This window comes from Metopolophium dirhodum, chromosome 3 (assembly GCF_019925205.1).
Source record: "Metopolophium dirhodum isolate CAU chromosome 3, ASM1992520v1, whole genome shotgun sequence".
In the NCBI taxonomy this organism is placed as follows: Eukaryota; Metazoa; Arthropoda; class Insecta; order Hemiptera; family Aphididae; genus Metopolophium; species Metopolophium dirhodum.
In genome coordinates this window covers 21,688,000-21,700,484 of record NC_083562.1, presented here as the reverse complement: position 1 = coordinate 21,700,484, position 12,485 = coordinate 21,688,000, and the positions used below count along the sequence as shown (strand labels likewise).

General features: G+C 27.6%; 1 protein-coding gene across 1 annotated transcript; it reads right to left on the bottom strand.

The window, feature by feature from the left end:
• Positions 1-636: 636 nt before the first annotated feature.
• LOC132940497 (opsin, ultraviolet-sensitive-like) lies at positions 637-11,370 on the bottom strand. The gene is made up of 8 exons (XM_061008145.1): positions 11,241-11,370; positions 10,942-11,142; positions 10,533-10,745; positions 7,309-7,439; positions 4,632-4,804; positions 3,952-4,112; positions 3,010-3,111; positions 637-1,100 (listed from the first exon to the last, which is right to left on the bottom strand). Exons 1-8 carry the CDS (start codon positions 11,282-11,284, stop codon positions 1,010-1,012), a joined length of 1,116 nt encoding a protein of 371 aa, XP_060864128.1. The 5' UTR covers positions 11,285-11,370; the 3' UTR covers positions 637-1,009.
• Between the last annotated feature and the right edge of the window lie 1,115 nt (positions 11,371-12,485).

Below are 12,485 nucleotides of genomic sequence, written 5' to 3'. Positions count from 1 at the left end.
TCCTTACTATTTATACTATACTATTTATTCTGTAATACTTAACCCTCTTCAAACTTGAAAAACATCGTTCAGGTGTAGCAGTTGATACAGACAAAGAACAAAATATATTCAAGAGTTCGTGAATATTTGGTTAAAACTCTTTATTACAGATATCTAAAGCATGTGACCCAGAGGTGAATAAAAATTGTTCAGTCTCTAAAAATAAACCCACGCCCTATGGTAAATCCACGGTATTCATGGTAATTTTGTTTTATTTACCGACTGTTTATCAGGTTTATTATATAAACACTAATGCATGAAAAATAATTCGCAGAAAAGTAAAAAATACAATATACCATATACTACCATTGATATATATGTTTTTGTTGTTCGATAGTCGCATATTGCCAAGAACGATTAGTGGCAATTAGTATATCAGAGGTACAATTACCACGGCTAAAACATTTAGAAAACAGACATACTTAATAGTTATATCATATTGAGAAATACAGAAAATGATAAAACTTAACTTTACCCCCCATAAACACGCCACTGGCCAGTGGTCGTTATTGACTGATTAATTATTATAAGTCATCATCTCGATAGCATATTTATAATCCATAAACTATGATTGTTCAATAAAAATAAGAAATAAAATCAAAATCAAAATAAATTATATTAATAAAAGGTAAAATCTAAAAAAAAAATAACAATATTATGTAGAGGTACATCATAATTGTATAGAAAATGTATGTATTTGTAATATTTTAAATACAATTATTTTAATCATTATGTTATACATGTAGGTACAATATAAACGTATAATACTGGTCTAACACTTACTCTTATAAGTGAGACATGCAATACATGTAACTGATACTTACACTAAATATAATATATTCGGTATATAGTTATTTTCTGTTTTTACATTTAAATTTTATAATTTTCATTCGAGTTAATTTTTCTTTTAATAAAAATCTAAACATTGAAATTTGAAAAAATTAAAAGTCGTGCACTAGCACGAAACTTGTTAAGCTGCAGTAGTTATCGATTGTGTATCACTCGTTGCTGGCGGTTTTTCGGTAATACCCAAGCATGGGACACGTTTTGAAAGTTCTAATCTAAATGACAAATTTAAGACATTTTTTTTAAACAAAAAAATCAAATATTTGTTAAAAGTATGTATACAATGAATTGAATAAATATATTGTTTCTAATTTAAATACAATTTTCAGAAACTGGTTACCATATTGGCATATTATTCCAGTTATTAAACTACAGAACAATTAAATGACAATTTTAGTAGGTAAATATAGGTACTCACTATCTTCTCAGTACTTACTAGTCACTACTTTGTACCGAGTGTTATTTTAATATAAGACACAAATACATACATATAAGGCTATATAGCCTATACAGGTATACGTTACCTATGCAAATTCGTAACCAGCGTACCTAGTCATTTTATTTTTATGGAAGGGCCCTCCCCTTTAATAACTAAAAGCATACTGAGCGGATTGTTAGAACCTTTAACATTGGCGCTGGTCAGACTACACAATTAACCATTTAAAAAAGATTCTATAGTTTTTGAAAAGTATTATTGACTGTTGTTGTAGTTATTATATTTTTAGATGATGGTTTGTAGACATACTTCTAATTTTTTATAAATATTTACCTATCACCTGTTTAATAAGTCAAGCTTGGCATAGGTCAGTTTGAAAGTATTGTATTTAGCGGTGCAAGACACATAACATGACATGGACATCATGGCACCCACGGTCTTTAGCCCCTTTAATCGAATTTGTATTAAAGTTGCTGTTTATACAAAACTTTAAAAAGTGATTTTCAACATGATTTCCTGAGCCCATTTTTTTAAATGTTAATAATTTAACTATTATAATATATCATAAAATAGGTTTTACGTTTTAGTTTTATATAGCAGGTAACTAATACCTATATAGTGGTTCACAACTTATTCAATTGTATTTTAATTTTAATATACCTATTATATTATATTATTTATATATTTTATACATTTATTTCAGTTCTTACTTTATACATTTTAATAGTGTATTAGCTTAAACTTTGAAATTACCGAATATAATATTATTTATCTTTGTTATATTTTAGATATATTTTTATTTTTAATCATTCCTATAAGTCTATAAACTACCCTGAAACAATGTTGAATACTAATTACTACGGAAGTAATATAATCATAATATGAAGAACACTGAATAATATAACCTTTTTAAAAATGTACTTTTATAACTTAAAATATTAACGTGAAATAATTATTTTAATCGTATGAAGTAGGTAAATACCAGGCGTGTGTTTTAGATAGGTCTGCCCGTCGGGCAGTGTGATTTTATGATGTCACACATAAAACGCGAATCATATTTAAAATCAGAAGCAATTGTCCGACAACTTTTCTTAGACCACCAAAGTTATTCTTTTTTAAAGATCTATATTAATTTTACACAATAAAAAAATACATTTTTTTTTGTATTATCTTGATGAATTTGAAGTAGGTAAATCGGTGGCTCGAATCAGGTCGACGATAGTAGATTATGCCAGTGAAGGTAGCCAAAACGGATAAGGGAATTAACTATATTCTAAAATGTAAAAACATGGTAGAAACAAACATTTATTATAATTTACTATTTAGGATAGAAGGGTGATCGAAATAGTTCGAGTGTTTATTAAAAAATCACTAAGTCCGTTATAGAAATGTCTACAGTCCAGGACTCAGAAGGGGCCGAGTCAAAGATTTTATAATTCACTATTGAATTATGCCTAATTCAACATAATTTGATAAATGATAATATTTAATGGTACCTAATCCAATCACTGTAAAATCAATGGTTCTAGTGACTCGTTTCAAAACTAAACAAAATATAATACCTATACAGCTATACATAGTAGTAATTTGTTATCAATTTGTTAAGGCTCAATACTATTATACTTAGATTTGTGTATATAATACTATTATAATACCTGGTTATGTTGTTATGATATGTAATGATTTACCTGTATTTAGGATGACTGATTGCGTATACGTAAGGGTCGAAACAAGCCACCGTCTTGGCAAACACCGCTGGTAGCATTGACGCGATAGGTGTTAGTAAAGATCTTAAAATAAAAGATTGTTACTGACACATATATCAAGGAAGAAATTGAAGGGTCCGTGCAAGAACGAAATAACTCCATTTTTCAAAACTTTTCAATAAACAAAAAATACCTCCGGAGCTATCTGGCTCTTCAACGGAAAAAAACCAGTCAGCTCCAAATACGTTATATTCCATATACTAGTTGTTGGATTTGTCTCTTTCTTAATCAGATAAACTCGTAATTTTTCGAATTATCAAATCGAATTCAAACCAGATTTTGACGAAAAATGGAGCTGTCCAGTTCTTGCACGGTCCCTTAGGTATCCCTACGGCTTACAGTTACTGTAACGATTTGAGACACTTATTTAGTTATATAAGAAAAAGGACCAAATTTGATTTTTCCCTTTTTTCAATGGGACGATTAAAGGTAACTTATGCAGTATTATATGAGTAGAGAACAACATTTTTTGATAAAATATTTTTTTACTGATTATTATTTGATACCTAAAGTTGAGCCAAAATGTAAATTTAAAAACAAATATTGTACTTTTGAAACTGTACCTATACTATTAACGCGTATTTTTGAACTCTGGGAATTGGGTCCTTGATATTATCAGTATATTATTATACATTTTTTTATTTCTTATGGACTCAATACAGGCGATTCTGATGAAATAAAACAGGATTATTAGTAGGTATAGATTATGAAAAAATATTAAGATTAATCAGTATTTTATTAGAAAAATAATAATTTTATCCATCATAATAGAAGTTTTGTGAATACGGTTTGTCCGATTTAAAATGTATAACGGCACAATATAGATCAATAGCGGGAAATATAGGTAGGTATCAAAACTCTTACTGATCTCCAAAAGCGCCGATCATAGCAACCACTGCGTATGGTGTCCAAGCAGCTACAAACAGGAAACAAATTGTAATAGCGGCTTTTGCAATTCTTACTTCCGCTGATTGAGCGTTTGCATCTTGATTACTTCGCAAAGATTCAACGTTCATCTTTTTAGCCTTAATGATGAAAAAAAATATTATTAATCAACATTAAAAAGTAAACGGGTAACTCGCTCTGCTGTATCGTAGGTGTCGAGTGTACCTCGGTCTTGGTTGGGAGTGGAGAGGTCATCAATATTAGCCTATATTATTAAGCAAATTTTATTAAATAGGAACATATTTTTTTAACGCCACTAGTAAATTATTTAACAACCTATTAGTGATTCGGTTGGTTGAATTAATATTTGCCGAAAAAATAGCATTTATTATACTATTAATTACTTTTTCAAATCTTATAGGAGTTAAAATTAAATATTATGAATTTTTGCCTAAAAAATAATTTGTGTATTTTCAAGATTTTGACGAATGTTGTATAACTTAAAACACTCATAAAAATTGTGACTGTATTTTAGATACTTTTCAATTGGTATATGCGTATATGAACATTGAACAACTTATGAGTAACCTATTTTTAAATCTACTAATCTGAAATATATATGTATATTTATATTATAATTCAAATTTGACTTGAATTACTTGTTCACGAAGTGCTTTTTCGTGGTTGAATACGTGACAGACAATTTGTGAATAAAAGTATATTATAAAAGACATGGGGATCACGTAACAAATCACAAACATGGTTCCAACAAAAGCTTTAGTCTCCTCGGTAGGCGTTAAGTAGTCAAAAGAACAACTTGTCAAAAAACCCTCTAAAAACAAAAATAATTATTATAAAGTTAGTAAATTTAATTAAAAATGAATTTAAAAATAATATTTACTCGTTTACGCTATAGTATTACAAAAAAATAATTTGTTGTCTTATCTACATGATCTAAGTATATATCAATAGTCATGTTACAATAATTGACAGTTTTTAAATATTTTTATTAAGAAATATAATAAATAGTAAAAATAAACATATAAATATAATAAAACGAATTGACTTTGTCTATATTGATATTATTTTGTTACTAGTATATATATGAGTAATAATTTAATTTATCACACTGTTTGGCTTTTGCTTATTAAAAAAGTAGCTTGGATGTGATGCTTAGAAGTTACTAGTTAATATTATTATTTTGTTTTTATTATTAAAGGTATAATTAAATGGCGTATACATACGTCTTGTACGAGAATAGGGATCAGTGGAAAAACTTAATCTATGGCTACAAAAAAATTCAAGTGATTTATAATGCCCTGTTGAAGCTCGGATTTAAATAACCTAAAATTTTAAAAAAAATTGCTGAAAAATACATTTTGGCCAGTTCAAAATGCTCTTAAAAATTACCTATTTAGTTACCTATTTTAATTTTAATTTTATTAAAGCAATTAAAATTATCTACAAATTATAAAAAATACTCTACAAATTGAAATACATAAAACATTTTTCCTTTTGAAGTATCTATTACACGAATCGAATTATAATATAATTATCTACTTAGAATACATTGTTCTAGCAGAGCACCCCCCCCCCCCCCCAAATGGTCTTTTCTTTGAAATCCATACCTTAGTTCAGTGCTTCTCAACCTGGGGGCCGTGGCTATATGACTGGGGGGCCTTGAAATATTTATTAAAATATTTTCGATTATTTAGTTATTATATAACATTATAACATATACATTATAATATAACCGACCATTTATTTTCTTTACATTATAATAATTTATTTGTGTGAAATCTAAATTTACTAGATAAAATCAGTTTAGTAGAAAAAATAATTAATGATTTTGATTGAGGGGAGCCTTGACAGTTTTACATTAAATTTTGGGGGCCCTATAACAAAAAAAGTTGAGAAGCACTGCCTTAGTCATTAGTGTATGAAAAAATTATTTTAGGTAATACTCAAGCCATACAACACCCAAAGCCTATATCAACTATCATGTACGTTTGATAGTGCAAAACCATGTTTTAACAGTAATTAGGTATTAAACACCTATATTATTTAGTTTAACTCTATTATACTCTGTCCCAGGAGAGATCATGCCGCGGCCCGACCAAAATCGAGTTTTCTGCACGTTCTTGCGCGACACCTTGCCATAGGGTGGTCCGATAGCAGGGTGACGTGGGGTGATGCGCAGAACCAGCATATTCTCTCAAAGGATAGGGTATAGTTTAAAAATTAGAGTGAATCGACCTATTATGAAACTTGCTGGTAAGAACATATCTGAGTTTGTATGTGGGTTTTTTACGATAATTCAGTTTTTAAGTGAGTTATGAGTATTTTTAATTTACGCTATATGATATACGCATAACTTACTAAAAAATTGATCTATCGTAAAAAACGCTGATACAAACATAGGTTACAACACAACTTACCATCAAGTTTCATAATAGGTCAATTCACTTTAATTTTTAAACTAACGGAGCTAAACGCGGTCTCCTGGGTGTAAATTTGCTATGTTACCTATACGCACTTTGTAAGACGAAGACAACGCGAAAGGTCGTGTAGCGTCCTCATAACAGGTGATCACCATTGTCGGTAGCTAATTAGATATTCAATTGTCTATAATATATTTTGTATCTTATACTAGATATACAGATATACTACCTATATGGCTATAATAATGTATTGTTATTTGTTGTACAACTATAGAGGTCAAATTCGTAAATAACAGTTTCTAAAAATCCTTATATCATGTCGGTATAGCGGATTTAATTTATCTTCTAAGGGAAGGGGGGCAAATTCTTTTTGAATATCTTAAAATTGTACTTTTATCCACATAGGTCTACACAAAGGGAAAAACACGTACCTATCTAATAGTAAAATTTGTAGGCCGTGGTTATAATTTATAAACACCTTAACTCTGAACTTCTATACACATTTTTGAAAGAAATTATTATTTGTAGGTAGTTTATAATGTCTAGGGGGCATGGCCCCTGTGTCCTCCGCTCTAAACTGCGTGCCTGTATTATACATGTAAAATAGTAGATCAAAAACAAGGTCAAATATTGTAACTAATTGTATTTTTTTGTTAGGTGAAGAATGTGTTTGTTTGATAGTTTTCAGATTTATTTGATTTTCCTACAGAACATATTATTAAAAACAACTAAACTAACTATACTCACTTAACTATTTTTATAATGGTTTCTTTATTTTTATGTAGAAAACAAAACCCATATTTATTCAATTTTAATCGGAATTCCAAGTAATTGTTAATTGTAACATCTATTTGAAAAGACATAATATTATGTTTATTTAGTTTTATCGACTCACCTGGAACAAATCGATTCCATTTTTCGGTCAAAGGAAGTAAGCACCATGGTAAAACATAAATCCAAATACATACGATCAATATTAATGCTTTACCATAAGTCATACGACCTTCGAATGGTTTTGCAATTGTACTAAAAAATAAAAATTTAAAGTGAACATTTGCAAACATTTAAATCATTATATTATAATTAAATCATAATATAACTAATAGCCATTTATATAGTGTTTAATCTATAAATTAAAATTTTTTTTGAAAAAACGTAATGGTGCTGTTGTTAACAAATTTACAACTTAGATGTAATATATTATATAACTCAAGTTTTCTAATAATCTAATGAAGTCATACCTGGATACAGTACTACTAAGAATATATACTATATTATATTACTATTATATAGGTACATAAAAGGGGGGAGGACATTTCTCTGCTGTATAGTAGATGTTGAGTGTACCTTGTCATTGAGTAGGTCATTGGAATTAAATTTGAATTCATTGATGGAAAACGCTTCTGAGCAGATTATCACTAAATTAGTTTTTGCCAAAAACAGCAATCTCATATATAAATAAATTATATACCGAATCATAAAAGTATTATTTCATAGGTATGTTTTAAGTAAAAAGTAAATTTCAATTATCCAACGTTCCGTAGAACAGTGTCAATAGGTTAGGTATGCTGGTATACTGGTAAAAACCACTTAAAATTAATCTAAATATTTTTAAAATGTCATATTGTGTAGTAAATAATAATGTGCGTAGTAGTGAAAAGGTTTTTGTGCCTAAGAATAATATTTTTTGAATTACAATAATACAACTGAAATTAGTATTTTTTGTTAAAATATCCAATTTTATTAAAATATTAACTTATAATAATTATTGCTTATGAAAAATATGTGATATAATATGTATTTTTAACATTTCTATGTTTCTATAATAAACTATTTATGACGAACCTTGTATTAAATTGTCTAGCTTTAGTTATTAATATTGAAAATGTTAAACATTTTTAACTACAAAACAACTTACACATTTTTGTGGTTTTGACGAATTTGAATTTTAAATAGCCTATAAAAAAATTATAACTCCGTGTCTTTGATATTTTTTAATTTCAGTTAAAGAATAACTTATGAGGAACCTTGTACTTAATTATCAAACTTTTTTACTTACAAACAAAATGTTAATCATACATAAAAAAAACAAAAACTCGGAAATTTTATATGTCTATAAATAGCACAGAAAGATCAAAAATATTTTAAAAATTATATCAAGTCTAGAAAATGTCAGATACCAGGTTTTGTCAATTACACTTACTGGGTTTGCTTAAAAATGTCCGTTTTCCCTATTTTTTTTTATGATTAAGGATTTAACAAACTACAGTGAATATGTTTTACTCCCTTCTTACCAAATCAGAGTAAAGGACTAAAAATCTATCAAAACCACCCCTCAATTGAAGGTTGAAGCTTTTTATTTTTTTACTGTTCTCAGTGATAACTTCATATAATAATAAGCACACATCATTATACGACCAATATCATTGCTCCACTCAGAATTTAAAATTGAAAAACCCTGTTTTGCTTTACCTTAAATAAAATAAATTAAACTATATTTAAGATAAGTAATATAATTGTAATTTATTATAGCTTACTTTTGTTTGAATTTTAGATTCTGAGAGGAGCGATGAATATATTGATTTTACAATGATGTGTGTATTTTTTTGAAAAATTTTTTTGTTTGTCTGTTTTCATCTTTTGGGGCAGTAAAACTTTTTCGATTTTCTTCAACAGTATCCTGTTTGATGGGAAAGTGAATCTAGTAGGTGCATTCAGGAGGTCAACATTTAAAATTCCCTATTGTTTTCAAAAGTGGAGGGAAAAAACATTAAGGAAAAACAGGAATTTTTACGCAAAATCGGTTTTTGTTTCAACTCTTAAACAAATAAATGAAATTTTCACTGAATGTTTCTATTAGCATTATCTATACACTATAAAATTTGTTTTGAGCTGTTAACGGACATTTTCAATTAGCAATTTTTTTTTATCTGTATGTCTGTCATCACCTTTTAGGACAGTATAAATGCTTAGATTTTCTTCAACAGCATATTTTCTGATAGGAAAGTGAATCTATAGTTGATACTTTGGGGGGGTCAAAAGTAAAAATTCCAAATAGTTTTCAAGAGCGCCGGGTAAAACAAAATAAAAATTAAAGAAAAACGAGAAATTTACGCAGTTTTTGACAAAATCGATTTTGATTTTGGTGTAACTCTAAAACAAATAACCGTAAATACATGAATTGTTCAGTGAATGTTTATATTAGCATTTTCTATACACGATATAATTTTCAAAATATTTTGACTAGTTTTGAGTGGTTTCAGTGTCCAATTTTTTTAGTTTTTTTTTCTATAAATATCAATGAAATTTTATTCGTTGGTTCAAAAAGCTTTAAAATTGAATAAAAGGCTCCTGATATATTTTTCCAATGACTGTTGAAAAATATTAAAATACATACTCATATTTTTTTTATAAGCATTTTAAGTTCGAATTTTAACAAGATGTATCAAATATAAAATTTAAAATTATTTTGTAGTTAAACATTTATAAAATATTCAACTTTTATAGCTAAGGTTTGAAAATATAAAACAAAGTTCCACGTAGTTTATTCTGTAACCAAAATCTCTATAAAATATAAAACACAGTTTTTTAATAATTATTTTATGTTTAAATTTGGAAATTTAGAATTAGATATTTAAACGAAGAAGAACATTTTTAGTTTTGTGTTTTATTTTAAAACTATTATTCGTGGATACTTGAAACTTCTAAAGTATATTATTATACACAAGTAATATAATTCAACTTACCGGCTATCGAATTAATAATAATTATATAAAATATCCCTGGCTGACAACCAGTCTCCGCTCAGATTCGTTTTTCGTATACAATTCAAATTTAACACCATTCATTACAGTGACCCACTTGTAACTTACTGTACAGCAAAGCGACATCCACTTACCCTCTTTTTTTTATCTGATTATTATCTAATGAGTTCCTATTGGCTATTGTTTATTACAAGAAGTATTAAATAATAAATTATCCTCGATGGTTATTTGTAGTTGACATAAACTCTCTTAGTTTAAGCTCAGCTAGCTGCTTTACCTAACTATTTTTCATTTTTAGTGCATTATCTAAGCATTATTAAATGTATTAAATGAATAATTAAATAAATTATTATACCTATATCTGTCATAAGCAATCGCAGCGTTTGTGGCTCCTGCTCCAATGCCACTAATAGATCCACACAATGCAAATATTTGACATTGTAAATGGCCTGGATATTTATGATCTATTGAATCATAGATGAGAATTGGTAGTACTAATACCATGGAAAAATCACACAGCGCCAAATTGAGCACAAACAAATTGGAAGGTGTTCGTAATGGTTTTGATCTAAAATAAAAGATACCTCTATTTTACTACACAATTACACGTGTATTAATATTTTTTTTAAATAAGTTGATTTTCAATTCTACGTATTATTAGTAAACATGTTATATTATATTCAGCCTATATACGATTACAAAATACATACATATTTATGTATATATTATATATAATATGTTATTAATATAATACTAGTACTTACACACAAAATATCCATAACACCAAACCATTTCCAATTACACCGAGACAAAATAAAATTGTATAAGAAAATGCCAAAATATAATGATAAAGTGATCTAACTTCTGGGTATGACAACCAATGTTCTGGTATATGAGTAAGATCTTCTGGAGTAAGATTCCAACCCATTAATTGAAGTTCATCTTCATTTTCCATGAAACTAGAACTAATCAAAAGTCAAAACATCCCCAATATTATATAGGTACCTTGTAAAATATCGTGTTTTTCCATTATAATATGATACTTAATAATTTTGTACCATACCCTAGTTGTGATAAAGGTCTCGACACACTTCGGTTGAAATCCATTATTAACGTTTGTTAGTGTTAGTCTAAAACACTAGTCACTACTACGACCGAAACAAACGCAATTATTAAGCCGATCTGGGTTTATATAAATAATATGCATCACAGGGACAACTTGGATTATATAATTGTAGCCTATCAACTGATAATCCTCGCTAACTTACAAGGGATGTTGTTATTATTTGTTTTGATTTATCCTCAGTGACATACAGCCTTATTCTGTTATTTACACAATGATTAAACTATAATACTTATTATAATTAGATTCAAAACGGGTTGGAGTTTATATAATCAAAGTAGAAAACATGTTTACATGACTTAATTATTCGTTCATCGAGTAATAAAAAATTCTCATCGTCCAATTTGGAGCAGACAAAATATATTTTACCTAAATGGATACATATGAACGTATATATAATATACAACATATAATATAATATGTCAAATAAATGTATTGGTAAAAGTTAAAATAGTAGAAAATGACCAACATTTAACATTAAAAAGTACATATTTTAAATTCTCAGCTAATATATTCGTTTTACATTAATTTTTAATGTCTTTTTTTGGATAGTAAAAATGATCCCAAAATTTTAAGTTACCATATTTATTGCTGGGAAATTTCAGTTGGTAATTCAAAAAATTGTTTGTTTATTAGAAGTTTTACTAAGTGTAAGGAAATATTAAAAAAAACTACAAAATATTTTGGAGAGCTTTATCTTAGCTTCGTCAAAAGATTTGTTTTTTAATATCCATGATTATATTCATTACTAATTACTAATTATTACTTTAAATTCATTTTATAAAATAATCCTCACTTATCCTAGGAATAAGGTAAATTAAAGTAATTACAGGTCACAGAACCTACCTCTGTGTTAAGTCACTGTTTTAAAATTTTACTGATTATACATATATGTTATTTACATTTTTGCTCATCAATATGGAGTTATTGAGAACGCAACAACTATATTAATGTAATATTTTTTTTATGATTTAATTCATTAAGACAATAATAATAAATGCTTCAATATAATACATTTTTGTTGACGTTAAAAATTCAATAATTTAAATAAACAATGCTGACGAATTCTGGGCTAAACATTTGCTGAAAATTTGCTAAGTAACATTCAATGGTTTATTTAAAAGTAATGTTATTTCCTCTAAATTATTAATTGGTATATTCAATTGTAGTTTGCTGTATTAGTGT